We start from the raw sequence: 18,849 nt of genomic DNA, 5'->3' as shown, positions 1-18,849 counted from the left end.
ACTCACACTGTCCCTGCCCCGCCCGGGCTATAGCACCCCCCGTGCGAGAGGGTCGCGGCATCAATGTTGACTGGTTACAGGCTGGCCATTTCCTGCAACAATCATGATGCCGGCCCACCGCCCGCGCGAGCATAGCACAGGCCCACGCGTACAGCCCAGACCCGCGACTACGCGCGAGTGCAGGCTCGCCCATCAGTCTCAACCTCTCAAAGGGCAGGCCAACTTTGCTGTTGCGCCCTTCATCATGTTCACATTCGACATCTTTCAATGTCTTCTACACAACATTTGTTGTCTCTTATTCTCATCCTATCAAGCCACCGTTCTAGTAACTTTCTGTCACACACCTTATTTTCTCTACTGCCACACCTTGCTCATCTTAGTTTCTCTAACCAACTTAACTTAAACACACCATTCTTCCATAGAACACACATCACTCACACACACTCATATACACACCCACTCATGAGGATCCTCTGCGCGCACACTCTCTCTCCCCCCAATTTGGTTCATTTTGGATGTTTTAGCGGTCTGATCTCTCACAGGAGGAACTGTTACCACCGGATATTTTTTGAGGAGGCCTCACTTCCCCTCGGGGATCTCTTTATTAACCCCAGCTATTTGAATACGATCGTCACCGCACCCTTGTCCGCCACGACGAAGCACTAGGTCCCTGACCTATCAGTAGTACGCGTAAGTCCCTGACTTTACCGTACACGTTACACACGTAAGTTCCAAACTTATTCACCGTATGTATCTTAACTTCATGCACACCTTATTTGATCTGAACGACAGTCTCCTCTTAAATTTCCTCTTTCAATTTGCAGCATTTCGACTTATAGTAACAGGTATTCTGCTTACCTTATCGGTGATGAGCTCAGGGTTTAGGAAACGTCGTACCAGCTCAACGTTGTGCGCTTATTCCAAACGGTTCGCCGACCGGGAGACAGTGTCCCTGACACTGTCCGGTGTCTTGGCTAAAGACCACGAGTTGTCAATTACCCTTCTCTTGACATCACGTCCGGGGTCACCAAGAAATTGTTAGGTTACGGATTCTAGTTATTGATCTGACTCCAAATTGCGATCAACACTTAACACATAAATTGCTATGTCCTAATCCACACACTGGCGCACCTAACAATTTTGCAAGTTCGTTCTGTCAAAGAGAAGACCAGTAGATCAATCAGACCAAATTTACCAATTATTTATTCCTGACAGAGCGCACTAATACAGGCCTGGGTCCCGGGTCCCTCACACTAAAACTCGTGCGTTTTTGTGACCACCAAAAGACGACACATTCTTCCGGGTTGCCCAGTTTTAAAGAAACACAATATGAATATTAAAGCATGCAAAATATTGTGAGATGATTGGTCGATGGCCATCTCCTCCCCGGTCCAGGTGTCGCTGAGGTCAGACAGTTGGGTTTTTCCCTCGAAGGCCGGTCTCATAGACGTGCTGTTGTTCTTGTTCCTAACCGACCTTGAGATGGTCTCCTCCGGTACTCCCTATCCGGGCCTATTCCACAACACTTTGAAGAAAACAAGTTCATGCAGTTTGTCTGCACATTCCTCGCCCCCCACCAATCCACACGAGCACTCTAATACTAGATATTAATATGATTATAAGTTTAACACAACCTTAAAACATATGTTTGCAAACTGCCGAAAGCACATTTTCCTTTATTTGCCATCACGTTCAACAAAAAATAGAAACTTTCCCACTCTGATAAAAACGTCCTGTGTTCATCTACATATTTTCGTTTTGCTGTGCATCTTTTCCCTGCCATTTCGAGAGCCCAATTGACACTAATAGTTTACTGGAATGTGTTTGCCCATCCTACTTTGTGGAATTTCACCACATGCGCTTTTGACGAAAATACTAAATTGAACTCAAGTGAAGCCAACACGCACAACCCCCCCCCCACACACACCTACACACACACACACACACACACAAATGTTGATATGAACATAAAAGAGCCGCATGCGGTTCGGGAGTTGCGGCTTGGCCAAACCTGTACTATACAACTTTATTTGTGTAAAATTTTCACAACAGCTGTCACACAAACAAAGCGGGAAAAACCGAAGACGTGCGTGTTCCGCCCACGCTGGATTTATTTGCACCTTTGAAAAGACACCGTATTGCCGCAGATGTGGCAAAGAGTACTTTTGGGCATCTGAGACGGAAGGATGTCCAAAGCATCACGTCACCTGCTCTGGTAGGAATGGTGGTGGGACGTTGAGGTCAACCGCTTTGGGGTTGGCTGAATCTTTGGTCGCAGGATGCCACACACTTGAAGACAGAAGCAGAAAAGCAGAGCTAAATGCAAAATGTACTCACCGGTGACTCCAATTTTTTCCCCCCCTGAAGAAATGGATGGACGGGTGGCCCCGGCTGGCCGGTGGGACTCTTGTTATTCTGACCCTTTTTAGTGCGCGTTTGGGGCAACAACCGTTTTTTGTGGCGCTCTCTTCTGGTTCAAGAGTGCCCTGCATGTGAATTTGCCTTTCCTGCCTTCTGATTGGATGAGCGCCGGTGTGACGCGGTGCCTCTGTCACCGTGGCGGGGGGTATACGTCGGCATCGGAGCGTCTGCCAACGTCTGAGACCGGCTGGCAGTGTATCGGAGGTGTCGAGTGCGGTGCCGCTGGAGCTCACTCACCAGCTGGTGTTAGGGCCACAGAATGAAGGCCAAGGAGAAGACTAGAAAGAGAAACAGAAACTTCTCCTCCAATTGTTTGATTTGTCTCTTCTGAGCTTCGATGAATTCTTTCAGCTCTTTGTTCCTCTAGGACGGACAAATGGAAAGTAGCTTTCAAAAGCCAGTAAGCGTGCAAGTAAGTGCCGGGCTGGCTTTGGGCCCTTACCTGTTGCGCGCTGTGCAGCAGATCCATTCTCTCTTGGAGGATGCAAGCGTCGCGCTCCCTCAACTCCCACATCAGGGCTCGCTTCCATTGGTCCACGGCGCTCCTAAGCTCTTGTCTCTGATCCGCCGTCAGCACGTCATTCACGCCAGCGTGGCTGGCTTTTTCGCCGTCCGTGGCGGGGCAGTCCCGCTGCGGTAGCGCCTCGTACAACATGGCCTCCAGCTCCATGATCCTCTGGGCCGCAATCCTCGTCCATCAGTAGTCCGGCGGGAGATTTGAGGGCGGCTTACCTTATGAGCCTGGTCCATGGAACGCTTCCTGAAGTCCAACTCTTCATCCAGGTAGCCCTTCTGGTTGCAGAACATATCCTAGCACAGCTCAAGGTCAGAATTGTTGGGGCACATTGCCCCGAGTTCCCCTTGGCTGATGTCGCGTGTCTGTCTACCTTCTCACTTTCAATGTCCAACATCTTCTGTTGAAGTGCTGACTTGGTCACTTTGATGTATTCTAACCACTGAGGAAAGGCTGCTGTCACATAAGCAGAATGCGAGAGCGTGCGTGGACGTGCGCGTTACCTTCTCGGCTAGGGTGGGAAGGGTCCTGGCGTGAATCACGACCACCTGCTCCTCGTTGGTGAGATTCTGCAAGAGCCCAAAGGCACAGCGTCAACAAGGTTCTTTCAGCGCAAAGCCTTCCAAAAGTCACATTTGATCCGCCGAGTCTCGTGGAGTGCGAACATAAGGAGTTCGACATACACTTACGGCGTTATCGCCCAGGATGTCCAGCTTCTTCATCAGATCACTGATGACGATGTCCTGGGGAAAGGCGCAAGGAGCAATGTAAGGTGTTCTGGGACCTCAGGTTAAGGTTAGGGTTGCGAGGGACGCCTTACGTACGCTCACGCCGTCGGCCTCGCAGTAGATCTGCAAAGGGCTGAGGCCGTCTGGGAAACGGACTTGCAGAAACTTCAAGACGGGGGAGCGCCACTCCCTCTCCTGAAAGGCAGAGGCATGCATCCGTCCGTCCGTCCGTCCGTCCGTCCGTCCGTCCGTCCGTCCGTCCGTCACATCTCTGGCCTCAACACGCTTGTGCGAGTCTTCCCACCTCCAGCTCCAGGATGCGGAACTCAAGCAGTTCGTTTTGGTCTCGGATATCCTGGATGTGCTCTTTCAGACGCGCTTCTTCCGCCTCCATCCGCCTGACCTGAAAAGACAGTCAGACCTCATCTGCGGGGCTTCCGGACGGGTGTGACGCCAAGCGACTCCGCCCAGCGCCTTTCTTTCCGTCACCTTTTCGGCCAACTGCTGATTGCTCTGCCGCAGCAGCTGCTTCTCCTCCACCCACTTGACATTCTAGAAGAGACAAACGCGTGGACAGCTTTGGAATGTTGTGTCATTTTCATCCACAAATTCTTTGGTTGACTGGAAAATGACATTTGCTTTTCTCCACATTTTCCCAGCCACGTTGGGGGGGGGGGTTGGTCCAGTAATGCCAGACGAATGAGTGACTGAAGAATGTAGCTATTTTGTCTGAGAAAAAGGTGTGCTCATTGATAAGCTTACCTGTCCTTGTTGCTTCAGCGCTGACTCCAGATCTGCTACTCTGCTTTGATAGTGACCCATTTCTACTGTCATGTAACATGGGGGGAAGAGATGGTGCAAATGGTAAAATATGGATTGTTCACAGGAATAAATTGGCAGAGCTGAAATTCCAAATTTTTCCAAAAGATGGCGCCAGACCAAAACATGAGACCAAAAAAGGGGCCAAAATAAGCTAAGCAAGTTAAAATAGAAATAAAACAGGAACACGGTGTCGGATTGTGAGTCACGCATGGACGCACAAATGTGATTTTTACTTTTTGATTTCTTTGCTTGGCTAAAAATGTATTCTGTAACAGCTTAAAGCAATATTGTTAGTCAATTCGATCAAGGGACCCGTCACTATGAGAATAGTGGCGTGACATAAATTGTTTGGAGAAGCACAAATGTGATTTTTACTTCTTGATTTCTTTGCTTGGCTAAAAATTGATTCCCTCTTTCATGAACTGTGTTTTGCAATCGAATTGTTCTGGGATTGAATGATTTTATTAACACGGGTATCAGTGGGTGAAATTGTTCGGTTTCTGGAGTGATTAAGATTTGTAATTCTATTTCATGTTTCTTCAATAAATGTGTTGTGTATATTCATCTACTTTGTTGTGCGCTGATTTGTACTGAATGTACAATCGATGGTTCGGGGTTGATTTGACAATTTGATTAATGTGCGGGGGGTTATTATGGTATAACATAGGACCGTAATAAATAAAAGTAACATCAGACAATTTTAGAGAATTGAATAACTTTCGTAGTTATTTGAGACACGAGTGAATTTCAATCCGTTTGAAAGTTTGCTTCGTCTGAATAAATTAACGGAAGTGTTTGAATCGGATTATCGGTTTGGTGTAGAACTGAAAGTAATTTAATTATTTGAAGGGCGCAACGGGCCTGTTTCCCCTTTTGACGGGCCGCGTAAAAAGTAACTCCGAACATGTTAGAGAATTAAATAACTTTCGTAGATATTTAAGGGAAGAGTGATTATTGAAAGAGGTGCGTTTGACACTACCATCAGCTTTTCTCTGGTCTGAAAGGAGGAGGAGGGAGGCTCCTCCTCCTCCTTTCAGACCAGAGAACACCCGAGGCTGGGTGAGAACGGGGAGGCTGCGACCCGGCCGGGGGTTGCGGGAAGGGGCGCCACCTTGATCTCCTTCTCGGCGTCGTAGTCCCCTCCGCTGGTCTGGGCTAGCAGAGCGTAGGCTCGTTGCAGCGCTTGATATTCTTGCGTCAGCTGGCGGTAGCGAAGCTCCGCCTCCTCATGCACACACCAATGCAACACAGCACTAGTACCAGAATCAGTCAGACCGGCGACAAAGCACCCGCGACGCAAAGACGAGTCCGATTCCAGGGTGAAGAGGAATGTTTGGCGCCAATACGCTGGCAGAAATGGCGGGCTACCTCTTCGGGTTCCGTGTCGGGGGTTCTGTCGGTGTGAAAAGACAAGGACGATCCGTCCGAGTCCACCAACACGTCTTCGTCGTAGCCGTAAAATGTTTCGATGACCTGCGGGCGCGGAAGCAAACATCTCTCTGAACAAACTGAAGCGACACCTCACGATGAATCGACGAGAGGAACGATAGCGAGAAAAAGGCCATTTCATCTTGCGCAACACCAAGCAGCCGCAAACAAACAGACTCACCTTGCAGGACCTCACGCTTTGTTCCTCCTCAGAGATTCTCGACGTCGGTATCGTAGCAGCAAATCTCTCTCCTGTCGACACAAATAATCCGCCTTTGAGATTCTTTGGATGCAAAGGGAACGAACGGCTCCGGCGCAGAAACAAACGCGACTCACGATGACATTTCTGACATGAGCTCCTGTCTCCAGAGCCTGAAAAACCCGTCACCGGCGATGATTGGAGGGACGCTCGTCTTTTCCAAAAGTGACAACTACAGGGTGTGTCAGGGTTTTCCAGATTATCTTTATCGTATGATTATGTTGCTTTGACTTTGACTGCAACCTGTAATAAATAATATTATTTATCCCTTATTTATCCCTATCGCTTATCCCTTCCTACACAAAGTCGTAAAACATCCCTTGCTATGTTTTGACTAGAGGTCAAGGGCTTTCTCTATTCAATCCACTCTTACACCCACCCTGTTTCTCTTAATAAAAATGCTCGTGCGGGAGCCGAGAGTCAGACTTCATTCGTACAACGGATGGACTCTCCACCTGCAGGTGTCCAAAAGAACTTACTTGTCTCCCGTGTGGTTCTTGCAAAATAAGTTGGAGCGAGCGCAACTCTAACAGGGTGCATTTTGCCACTAGCTGCCTACGGACAATGACGTCGCGCTCGCGGCTCATGGTTGACGGGCTGAGCAGCCGGGCGAGTCCGTCGTTTTCAGCGCACAGCGAGTGGCAAAGGCGCTGACAAAACGGGAGCTTTGAGCTGCTGAAAACGGCAAAACAAGTCTAAAGCGTGTTCAAACGCGTGCGCACAATGCTCCTGCTTGAAAGGTCGGAATTTAAGGGGCCAATTTTTTGGATGGCGGCCGCCGGCCAAGCTTTGGACGGAAAAGGTTTCCTGGCGACAGCGAGCGAGCGCGGCGCTGCCGTACGTGCACCGAGTCACCTGCCTGAAGACCTTGGACAAGTCGTCGATGATGTGCCGCTGCTCCACAACTTGAAGGAACTCCATTTCACCGTCCTGCTGGCCGCAACCGCGCTCCAGGTCATTGAGCGAACTAGGCCTTCTCTGTGGAACACAAATGCAGTGGACTCTGTTGGCACGCCGCCGTTGTCCGCGTCGACTTACCAAGCTTGCCATCTCCTCATTCTCCTGGGTGACAAAGCGCACTTTGTTTTCAAGGCGACACAGCACCAGTGAGAGTTCTTCATTCTTCCTGCTCAGGCGTTTGTTTTTGTACAGGAGTGGCAGAAACTGGCTTTCTGTTTCTCTCAGTCGCTTAAGCTGCAAGCATGAAGTGCGGGATGCGAAAGACGCACAACACGCGGGCCAGAACGTATCCATTCCTTTTGCATCGGTTTGAACGGAATCGTGGCTTTGGCTCCCAATAAAAGACATCTACCAGGCAACCGACTCTCCGCGCCGCTCAACTAATAAGCAAGCGCAATGGGTGCCTCGCTGGATGGCGCGCATCAAACGTAGCGCAAACCTTCAAGCGTGCCGTCAATAAATTACCAGTTCATTGCGCTCTTCAGAAAGCAGGGCGTTTCGATCCTCCAGTTTCCTGATGACTGCGCTGAGCTCAGCGATTTTCAGATGAAACCTTCGCGTGTCCCGATCCTCCTGAGACTGAAAACGCCCCGCAACACACACACACAACCACTCGTTCAAAGTTCAAAACTGTTTTTGTGCTACCTTCCTCCAGCAACGAACTAAGTCATGCGTACTGCAAGTGTGTGATGAGGTGGCTTACGCTATGAAGAGGATTGCTAGTAGCGCCGTTGACCCCACTTCCAGGGTAGTTTAGGCCCGCCCTTTGGGAATCCCTCAGGGCAGCGATCTGCTGCTCGGCAGCCTGAGTCTGCAGCTGAAGGCGGTGGACGTGGCCGGCCCCAGGGATTTATCCAAAACACTAACCGCTCTGTCTTTCAGCTTGATCTCATCCATCTGGATGTACAAACGGGGAGCGCTCAGGCAGGCGGGCAAACTCATTTGCCAGAATTGTGACAAAAACAAAGAGAGCAACCGGCCAATTTTTATCTTGAATCGACTAGAACACCATTGCTGTGACAAAAGCGAAGCGAGCAACCGGACGTTTTCTTCTTGTGAAATAGAATAGAATAGAATGCCTTAGGTGTCATTGCACTGCAGGTATACAACAAAATTGGGAACATAGCCACGCACCGCGCATCTGATCAGTCCTACCAGTCGGCGGATCTCCCTCTCGCAGTCTCTCTTAGTTCGGCTCAGCTCCTCCCGATGCTGGTGATGAGCCGATCGGAGCTGGGCCGCTCGGGACTGCCAGGCCTGCTGGGCCGCTGCCAGGGCTTCTTCCGCGCTCCTGGTGGAGGCGACACCGCTCGGTCTCCCGACACCGCCGCGTCTCCTCCACTTCCGCCAGCAAAGCGCCCCCGCTCCTCAACTGAGCAGACATTGCGCCACATCGGGCCGTTGAGACCGCAACGGAGCGCCGCGACGCTTACTGGGGACAAGCTACACAATACGGTAGCGGCCGCATCGGAGCCCGACGTGGCGTGCGGATAGTCAGACACGGATTGAGCGGATCACCTTGTCCATGGAGCCGTCCCTCAGGCTGAGGACCAAGGCATTCAGTCGCTGGATCTCTCCATCTTTGATTTTGATCACTCTCATCAGCTCCATTTCATGCTGCCGCAGTAATGTCTCCCTGGTAACGGCTAACTCTTTCTGCTTCTCCTCATGGAGTGTGCTTTTGAGTTCCGTCATGGCGGCGGTGGCACGGTGGTGCTCCGCCCGCAGGTCCTGACTTCTCTCTCTCTCCAGACAGCTGACCTGACATGACTTAGACAAACTTTATTGTCATCTTGTCTGCACATGGTGCATACAAAACGAAATTTCGTTGCACACGGCTTACAACAAAGTAGTGATATTGCAGTTGAATAGAAGTAACATATCCTATGAAAATATATATATACATATACTGTATATATATATATATATATATTACAAATAAGTATAAAGTGCAGCAGTGCTAATTATGCAATAGTGCAAGTAGGCAAAACAGTACTCAAGAGTGTGCAGAGGAATGCTAAACCATGTATTAAACTTCTATTTAAAGGGTTTACACAAGTTCAGTAAAGTTGGTAGTGCGAGATAGTGCAAGATAGAGGTCCGTAGTGTCATAAAGTACAGTTCTGTGAATGTGTGATGCAGAGTTCAGTTTAGAGCTCAACAGTTCTAATGTTCAACAGTCTGATGACAGCAGGGAAAAAGCTGTTGCAGAACCTGGTGGACCTGCAGCGGATTGTGCGAAACCTCTTCCCAGAGGGCAGCAGGGAGAACAGTCCATGGTGGGGGTGTGATGGGTCATTGATGATGTTACGGGCACGGGACATGCAGCGCTGAGATGAAATGTCCTGAATGGAGGGAAGAGGAGCCCCTATGATCCTCTCTGCTGTCCTCACCACTCTCCTCACGTTCTTCCAATCGGAGGCGGTGCAGCCTCCACACCACACAGAGAGTCAGCTTGTCAGAATGCTCTCTATGGTGCTCCTGTAGAACGTCCTCATGATGGGTGGGGGCAGGTGGGCTCTCCTCATCCTCCGCAGGAAGTACAAGCGCTTCTGTGCCCTCTTGATCAGTGCCGTAGTGTTCATAGTCCAGGTGAGGTCTTCTGTGATGTGGACCCCCAGGAATTTGGTGCTGCTGACCACCTCCACAGCTGAGCTGTTGATGATCAGTGGAGCGTGGTGAGGCTGGTTTTTCCTGAAGTCGACGATGATCTCCTTCATCTTCTCCACATTCAGGATCAGGCTGTTGTCTCTGCACCAGCCCACCAGCTGCTCCACCTCCTCTCTGTAGTCCAGGTCGTTGTTGTCTCTGATGAGCCCCACCACCGTTGTGTCGTCTGCGAACTTCACGATGTGATTGGTGGTGAACCTGGGGACGCAGTCGTGTGTCATCAGGGTGAACAGCTGGGGGCTCAGGACGCAGCCCTGAGGGGAGCCTGTGCTGAGGGTGATGACATCAGAGGTGTTCTGTCCGACCCGGACTGACTGAGGTCTGTTGGTGAGGAAGTCTAGCACCCAGTTGCGAAGGGGGGTGTTGAAGCCCAGGTGTTCCAATTTTCCTACTAGATGCTGTGGGATGATGGTGTTAAACGCTGAGCTGAAGTCCAGGAACAGCATCCGAACATGGGTGTTCTTCTCCTCCAGGTGAGCCAGGCTCAGGTGAAGAACGGAGGAGATGGCGTCCTGAGTGGAGCGGTTTTGCCGGTCGGCAAACTGGAACGGGTCAAATAATGGGGGGAGTCTGGAAACGATGTGATCTTTAAGCAGCCTTTCGAAGCACTTCATCATGACCGGAGTCAGTGCAACAGGCCGGTAATCATTAAATGAGGTGATTTGAGGTTTCTTCGGCACCGGAATGATGGAGGTAGTCTTAAAGCACGCTGGCACTGTGGCTTGGCCCAGCGAGGTGTTAAAAATGTCTGTGATGACCCCAGCCAGCTGACTTGCACATTCCCTGAACACACGCCCAGGAATGTTGTCGGGGCCAGGGGCCTTACGGGGGTTGACTCTCCTCAGGGTCTTCAACACATCGGCGGAGTCAAGGCAGAGTACCTCCTCTTCCTGATGGGGGACAGTTTTAACTGCTGGAGTGCCGTTTAGTGCCTCGAACCTCCCAAAGAAGTTATTTAGACCATTTAGAAAGTCAGAATCAACTTCACCCACCGGGGGGGGAGGGTGAGTTGTAGTCTGTAATCGCCCGTATGCCTTGCCACATACTCCTGGTGTTGTTGGCGTCGTGGAAACGATCCTGAATTTTTCGACTGTGGTCTCGCTTCGCTACCCTGATGGCACGGTTCAAGTTGGCTCTCGCTGTCCTCAGTGTCTCCTTGTCGCCAGACTTGAAGGCAGAGTTCCGCGCTCGTAGCGTTTGACGTACCTCCTCAGTCATCCAGGGTCGTTGGTTGCCCCGGGTGATGATATTCTTAGTGGTGCTGACGTCCTCGGTGCATTTGTTGACGTAGGCTGACACAGTCATGGCACACGCATGTCAAATCTACATCGGGGAAACTGGGAGGGAGGGAGGGAGGGAGGGAGGGCGGGAGGGAGGCAAGCAGGGAGGCAGGCAGGCAGGGAGGCAGGCAGGGAGGCAGGCAGGGAAGCAGGCAGGGAGGAAGGCAGTGTCTGTCTGTTGAGGTTTTCACCTTGTTCTTCTCCTGCTGAAGTTCTAACTGGACGTCCATCAGTTTGGCTCTCAGCTCGTCATTGGCGGCCTGAAAGGCGTCCGTTCGCTCCGCCTTGACCCGCCCTGCCGGAGCTCGTTTGGACATCTCTTACTCGAGTCTCGCCCGGTCGTCAGTCAGAGATCACAACATTTGTACCTGGAGAGCACAAACGCAGCGCTGTTTTCCACTGGCTTCGGACTCAACTTCAATCGGTACCGTAACGTACAACATCATAAACATAGATCTAGCTTGACTTATTCATTGAATAAATGCATTTGGTTCTTCAAAACTGCATCACGCAACATAGCGTGACCGAGACGGCCGTTATCCACCTGCGTGAAGTTATTTGGTGAAATGAATGAGATGTTTAAGACACCATCGTTCTGTCTCTATGTAGATGAAGGGAAATAATCGATTGCTGAAGGTCCAAAGGTGTTGTGATAAACAAATAAACATATTAGTGACATATTTGTGATAAACATATTAGGCAGGATAATCACATATGTTAACTTGACTGCCCACACTGTATTTATTTATGGTTATTTGTTAAATCGAGTACTGTTAGACATGAAACAGGAAGTGTTTAACATAAATGGACGACGAAAGGGGTACTCACCATTGTAGCTCCTGCTGGTCAATGATACGAGCCTCTTCTTGCAGTGGAAAACATACAGCCAACAAACACCGTGGAACCTAAAGGAAGGAAATTAAACATTAACATTTAGCCTCAACCAACATTCACAGATACAACGCGACGCAAACTACACAAACATAAATCTTTTTAAACACAATGAGTTGTACTTACCGTGTACGCTCTAGACGGTCCACTTGCAAGCAGAAAATAAAGATATTTCTGTTGATAATCGTCGTGTTTGTATCCGTTGTCTCGCTCAAGGCCATTGCGCCCACAGATTTGAATTTTGGCCAGAGTTCAGCCTATTGACGTCATTTCCGCGGTGTAATACCCGCATATCTGAAACGGCAAAGTTAAGAGTAGAGTTAAATAAAGTTTTTAATCAACGCAATAATTTACAAACGTTGACCAGTCGAAATAATCGTCGAAATTTGGCGTCTGTGGCTGGAAGCAGACGCCGAGTTCGACGTTCCTCCCAAATGCCACACTGCCTCGCGTTTCAGGCCAACAAAAAAACATATTTTTCAAAACAATGAGTTGTAATTACCTTGTACGCTCTAGACGGTCAAGTTGCAAGCTGAAAACAAAAATATTTGTCTTGTTAGTCGTCGTGTTACTAACCGCTGTGTCTTGTTTGCCAGCATTGCCGCTTTCCTACTTCCTGTTGCAAGCCACGCCCACGGATTATAATTTTGCCATGAGTTCCGCCTATTGACGTCATGTCCGCGTCGCATGACTGCGACGTAATATTATCTAAAACTGTTTGTGCGGCATGGTGTTGTTCTGTGCGGTATTGTGTTATTCTGTGCGGCGTCGTGTTGTTCTGTGCGGCGTAGTGTTGTTCAGTGCGGCGTCGTGTTGTTCAGTGCGGCATGTTGTTGTTCAGTGCGGCATGTTGTTGTTCAGTGCGGCATGTTGTTGTTCAGTGCGGCATGGTGTTGTTCAGTGCGGCATGGTGTTGTTCAGTGCGGCATGGTGTTGTTCAGTGCGGCATGGTGTTGTTCAGTGCGGGATGGTGTTGTTCAGTGCAGCATGGTGTTGTTCAGTGCGGCATGGTGTTGTTCAGTGCGGCATGGTGTTGTTCAGTGCGGCATGGTGTTGTTCAGTGCGGCGTAATGTTGTTCAGTGGGGCATGGTGTTGTTCAGTGCGGCATGGTGTTGTTCAGTGCGGCATGGTGTTGTTCAGTGCGGCATGGTGTTGTTTAGTGCGGCATGGTGCTGTTCAGTGCGGCATGGTGTTGTTCAGTGCGGCATGGTGTTGTTCAGTGCGGCATGGTGTTGTTCAGTGCGGCATGGTGTTGTTCAGTGCGGCATGGTGTTGTTCAGTGCGGCATGGTGTTGTTCAGTGCGGCATGGTGTTTTTCAGTGCGGCATAATGTTGTTCAGTGCGGCATAATGTTGTTCAGTGCGGCATAATGTTGTTCAGTGCGGCATAATGTTGTTCAGTGCGGCATAATGTTGTTCAGTGCGGGATGGTGTTGTTCAGTGCGGCATGGTGTTGTTCAGTGCGGCATGGTGTTGTTCAGTGCGGCATGGTGTTGTTCAGTGCGGCATGGTGTTGTTCGGTGCGGCATGGTGTTGTTCGGTGCGGCATGGTGTTGTTCAGTGCGGCATGGTGTTGTTCAGTGCGGGATGGTGTTGTTCAGTGCGGGATGGTGTTGTTCAGTGCGGGATGGTGTTGTTCAGTGCGGCATGGTGTTCAGTGCGGCATAATGTTGTTCAGTGCGGCATAATGTTGTTCAGTGCGGCATGGTGTTGTTCAGTGCGGCATAATGTTGTTCAGTGCGGCATAATGTTGTTCAGTGCGGTATAATGTTGTTCAGTGCTGCATGGTGTTGTTCAGTGCTGCATGGTGTTGTTCAGTGCTGCATGGTGTTGTTCAGTGCGGGATGGTGTTGTTCAGTGCGGCATGGTGTTGTTCAGTGCGGCATGGTGTTGTTCAGTGCGGCATGGTGTTGTTCAGTGCGGCATGGTGTTGTTCAGTGCGGCATGGTGTTGTTCAGTGCGGCATGGTGTTGTTCAGTGCGGCATGGTGTAGTTCAGTGCGGCATGGTGTTGTTCAGTGCGGCATGGTGTAGTTCAGTGCGGCATGGTGTTGTTCAGTGCGGGATGGTGTTGTTCAGTGCGGCATGGTGTTGTTCAGTGCGGCATGGTGTTGTTCAGTGCGACATGATGTTGTTCAGTGCGGCATAATGTTGTTCAGTGCGGCATAATGTTGTTCAGTGCGGCATGGTGTTGTTTAGTGCGGGATGGTGTTGTTCAGTGCGGGATGGTGTTGTTCAGTGCGGCATGGTGTTGTTCAGTGCGGCATGGTGTTGTTCAGTGCGGCATGGTGTTGTTCAGTGCGGCATGGTGTTGTTCAGTGCGGGATGGTGTTGTTCAGTGCGGCATGGTGTTCAGTGCGGCATAATGTTGTTCAGTGCGGCATAATGTTGTTCAGTGCGGCATGGTGTTGTTCAGTGCGGCATAATGTTGTTCAGTGCGGCATAATGTTGTTCAGTGCGGTATATTGTTGTTCAGTGGGGCATAATGTTGTTCAGTGCGGCATGGTGTAGTTCAGTGCGGCATGGTGTAGTTCAGTGCGGCATGGTGTTGTTCAGTGCGGAATGGTGTTGTTCAGTGCGGGATGGTGTTGTTCAGTGCGGGATGGTGTCGTTCAGTGCGGGATGGTGTTGTTCAGTGCGGGATGGTGTTGTTCAGTTTGGCATGGTGTTGTTCAGTGCGGCATGGTGTTGTTCAGTGCGGCATGGTGTTGTTCAGTGCGGGATGGTGTTGTTCAGTGCGGGATGGTGTTGTTCAGTGCGGGATGGTGTTGTTCAGTGCGGGATGGTGTTGTTCAGTGCGGCATGGTGTTGTTCAGTGCGGCATGGTGTTGTTCAGTGCGGCATGGTGTTGTTCGGCATGGTGTTGTTCAGTGCGGCATGGTGTTGTTCAGTGCGGGATGGTGTTGTTCAGTGCGGGATGGTGTTGTTCAGTGCGGCATGGTGTTGTTCAGTGCGGCATGGTGTTGTTCAGTGCGGCATAATGTTGTTTAGTGCGGCATAGTGTTGTTCAGTGCGGCATGGTGTTGTTCAGTGCGGCATGGTGTTGTTCAGTGCGGCATGGTGTTGTTCAGTGCGGCATGGTGTTGTTCAGTGCGGCATGGTGTTGTTCAGTGCGGCATGGTGTTGTTCAGTGCGGCATGGTGTTGTTCAGTGCGGCATGGTGTTGTTCAGTGCGGCGTCGTGTTGTTCAGTGCGGCATGGTGTTGTACAGTGCGGCATGGTGTAGTTCAGTGTGGCATGGTGTAGTTCAGTGCGGCATGGTGTAGTTCAGTGCGGCATGGTGTAGTTCAGTGCGGCATGGTGTTGTTCAGTGCGGGATGGTGTTGTTCAGTGCGGCATGGTGTTGTTCAGTGCGACATGGTGTTGTTCAGTGCGACATGATGTTGTTCAGTGCGGCATAATGTTGTTCAGTGCGGCATAATGTTGTTCAGTGCGGCATGGTGTTGTTCAGTGCGGCATGGTGTTGTTCAGTGCGGCACCTAGCACCTAGAAGGTAAATAAATAGGAAGGAAGGACTCACCGGTGACGTCGTCGCCCACGTCCAAGCGTTGTACTTTGTATTTTCATCCTTCTGACAGTGGAAAACATATAGCCAACAAACACCGTGGAACCTAAACGAATGAAAGAAAGCTATCATTTGGCCACAACCAACATTCACAGATACAACACAATGTGACGTGCGGTGTTGAGGTTAAAGGTTGAGTGAAGGGCCCTCGTTTTAAACTACTTTTTTGAAAAGGAGTGGGAACAAGTAAGACGTATTTAATTTATTTATTGGGAAGTAGTAAGACTTATTAAATTTATTTAATCTACTTTTCTTCCCAGGCAAAATTTGACGTGCTGCAATTCCAAATTTCCAAAGTGAATGTAGGAATGAAATCCTTTAAATTATGATTTTGTATAAATACTAGGCATAAACACAAAATCCACGGCACAAAATGGGCAGACTTTACTTGTTTGAAAAGGACTGGTTACAAGACAGACTTTTTTAATTTATTTAATGGGAAGAAGACTTATTTAGTTTAATTGATCTATTTTTGTTCCCTGGCAAAATTCGATTTGCTGCAATTCCAAATTTCCAAAGTGAATGAAGGAATGAAGTCGTTTAAATTATGATTTTGTATAAATACTAGGCATAGACACAAAATCTACGGCACAAAACGGGCAGACTTTACTTGTTTGAAGAGGACTGGTTGCAAGACAGACTTTTCTGATTTATTTAATGGGAAGAAGACTTATTTAGTTTATTTAATCTCTTTTTGTTGCCTGGCAAAATTGGATTTGCTGAAATTGTATTTTGCCAAATCTTGACTTGAGACCTGATAGGAAGTATTAAACGCTCAGTTAAATCGATACAAGTTGGTAATAAGAGCGAATAATGTTGGTTGAAGCGATGAATGAAGGTTAAAAGCAATTTAAATTATGACTTTGTATAAATACTAGATATTAACAGAACATCTACTGCGCAAAATGGGCAGAGTTTACTTGTTTGAGAAGGAGTGGCTTATTTAAGTCTAAGATTTATTTAATCTGTTTGTTCCCAGGCAAAATTGGATGTGATGCAATTCCAAATTTCACCACATGATGGTGCCAAATTTTGACTTCATAGGACATATTCAACACTTAACTATTATGTTCAAGGTAATCAGATTTGTTTATTATTCTAATGGCCTTTTCAAAACTATTCTGGATTACTACTTTGGATCTATTCTACATTACTTGGCAACAACATACTCTGTAACAGATTAGGCAGTATAATCACATATGTTAACTTGAGAGTGCCCACACTCAATCTACTTATCGTGATGTGTTAAATCAATTACTGTTAGACATTATTATTCTGATAATCTACCAAATCTTTGAATTGAAGAATTTGTGATTTAATTAATAGCTTGTTGTTATGTTCAGGGTAATCAGACTTGTATATAATTCTAATGGCCTTCTTTTGAAAACTATTCTGAATTACAACTTTGGATCTTATATTACTTTGCAACAATATACTCGGTGACAGATTAGGCAGTATAATCACATATGTTAACTTCAGTGCCCACACTGTATTTATTTATGGTTATTTGTTAAATCAAGTACTGTTAGACATGAAATAGGAAGTGTTTAACATAAATGTTATGGCTACTCACCGTTGTAGCTCGCTCCTGGTCAATGATACGAGCCTCTTCTTGCAGTGGAAAACTTGCAGCCAACAAACACCGTGGAACCTAAAGGAATGAAATTAAACATTAACATTTCGCCTGGACCAATATTCACACGTACAACGCAACGCGGCTACACTTCTGCTAGCGCCTCAGCTACACGTTGCTATTACAAACGTAAATCTCTTTAAACACAATGAGTGTTACTTACCGTGTACGCTGTAGACGGTCCAGTTGCAAGCAGAAAATAAAGATATTTCTGTTGATATTCGTCGTTGCTCAGTGGCTCACGGCCATCGCGCCAACAGATTTGAATTTTGGTGGAAGTTCAGCCAATTACGTCATATCCGCGGCACATGACTGCGACGTAATACCCGCTTATCTGAAACGGCAGTTAAAAGTAGAGTTACATCAAGTTTTCTTTTTTAATCAACGCAATCATTTACAACCGTTGACCAGAAAGAATCGTCGAAATTCGACGTTCCCCCCAAACGCCACACTCACTCGCTTTTCAGGGCAACAAAAGTACTTCTTTTTAAAAACGATGAGTTGTACTTACCGTGTACGCTCTGGACGGTCCAGTTGCAAGCAGAAAATAAAAATATTTCTCTCGTTAGTCGTATGTTACCATCCGCTGTGTCTTTGTCAACATCGCCATTTTCCTACTTCCTGTTGCGAGCCACGCCCACGGATTTAAATTCTGGCGGAAGAGCCCGCCCATTGGCGTCGTTTTCGCGTATAGCAAATCCGATTGGTTGGGAAGGGGGCGCGGTTATGCAGCCGAGGGGTCCTGTGATCGGTGGGATGTAAAGTAGGCGTCGACGTCACGTCCGCGTCACGTGACCACGACGTGGCAGACGTCATATAGCAACCGCTGTTTTGTTTAGTAGACTTACAGTTGTTATGCATTGACATAATGGCGCACACTCCAAATAGATTTAAATAAATTAAATAATTCTTCTGCCCACTCCCTTTTAAACAAGTTAACTCTCCCCGCGGATTTGAATTCCGGCGGAAGTTCTTACAGTTGTTATGCGTTGACATAATGGCGCACTGGTTAGCATGTCCACCTCTTAAGCATGATGTTGCGGGTTCGACGCCTGATCAATGTTAGCATGGAGTGAGCTGAAGTGCATGGCGCTGAAGATTTGAATCTTTGAAATGCGCTGAGGTCTGACGTATCAGGCAGAATGGTTTGTGTTAGGTTACGGATTCTAGTTATTGATCTGACTCCAAATTGCGATCAACACTTAACACATAAATTGCTATGTCCTAATCCACACACTGGCGCACCTAACAATTTTGCGAGTTCGTTCTGTCAAAGAGAAGACCAGTAGATCAATCAGACCAAATTTACCAATTATTTATTCCTGACAGAGCGCACTAATACAGGCCTGGGTCCCGGGTCCCTCACACTAAAACTCGTGCGTTTTTGTGACCACCAAAAGACGACACATTCTTCCGGGTTGCCCAGTTTTAAAGAAACACAATATGAATATTAAAGCATGCAAAATATTGTGAGATGATTGGTCGATGGCCATCTCCTCCCCGGTCCAGGTGTCGCTGAGGTCAGACAGTTGGGTTTTTCCCTCGAAGGCCGGTCTCATAGACGTGCTGTTGTTCTTGTTCCTAACCGACCTTGAGATGGTCTCCTCCGGTACTCCCTATCCGGGCCTATTCCACAACACTTTGAAGAAAACAAGTTCATGCAGTTTGTCTGCACATTC

General features: G+C 48.4%; 1 protein-coding gene and 1 long non-coding RNA gene across 3 annotated transcripts; both read right to left on the bottom strand.

Annotated features, from left to right (window-relative positions):
• Positions 1-1,986: 1,986 nt before the first annotated feature.
• On the bottom strand, positions 1,987-2,783 carry LOC137839887 (uncharacterized). Its single transcript, XR_011086289.1, has 2 exons — positions 2,659-2,783; positions 1,987-2,289 (listed from the first exon to the last, which is right to left on the bottom strand). It is a non-coding gene; the product is annotated as an uncharacterized lncRNA (long non-coding RNA).
• An 86-nt stretch (positions 2,784-2,869) lies between these two features.
• LOC137839904 (janus kinase and microtubule-interacting protein 3-like) lies at positions 2,870-4,630 on the bottom strand. 2 transcript variants are annotated; one of them, XM_068649726.1, is made up of 7 exons: positions 4,153-4,630; positions 3,968-4,066; positions 3,760-3,858; positions 3,619-3,678; positions 3,439-3,504; positions 3,309-3,377; positions 2,870-3,231 (listed from the first exon to the last, which is right to left on the bottom strand). In XM_068649726.1, exons 2-7 carry the CDS (start codon positions 4,055-4,057, stop codon positions 3,004-3,006), a joined length of 612 nt encoding a protein of 203 aa, XP_068505827.1. In that variant the 5' UTR covers positions 4,058-4,066; positions 4,153-4,630; the 3' UTR covers positions 2,870-3,003. The 2 variants fall into 2 exon arrangements, with proteins under 2 accessions (XP_068505827.1, XP_068505828.1); XM_068649727.1 differs by having other exon boundaries at positions 3,625-3,678.
• Positions 4,631-18,849: the final 14,219 nt, after the last annotated feature.

The sequence above is a fragment of the Syngnathus scovelli genome, unplaced genomic scaffold, assembly GCF_024217435.2.
Source record: "Syngnathus scovelli strain Florida unplaced genomic scaffold, RoL_Ssco_1.2 HiC_scaffold_24, whole genome shotgun sequence".
Lineage (NCBI taxonomy): Eukaryota > Metazoa > Chordata > Actinopteri > Syngnathiformes > Syngnathidae > Syngnathus > Syngnathus scovelli.
The sequence above is the reverse complement of the archived record's forward strand: the minus strand, read 5'-3'. Positions and strand labels throughout refer to the sequence as shown.

Coding starts and splice junctions, on each gene's coding strand:
- LOC137839904 (XM_068649726.1), bottom strand. CDS start 4,057: ATGGAGGCGGAAGAAGCGCGTCTGAAAGAGCACATCCAGGATATCCGA. Junction 3,378..3,438: donor TTCCCACCCTAGCCGAGAAG/GTAACGCGCACG, acceptor GCCTTTCCTCAG/TGGTTAGAATACATCAAAGT. Junction 3,232..3,308: donor TGGACATTGAAAGTGAGAAG/GTAGACAGACAC, acceptor GAGCTGTGCTAG/GATATGTTCTGCAACCAGAA.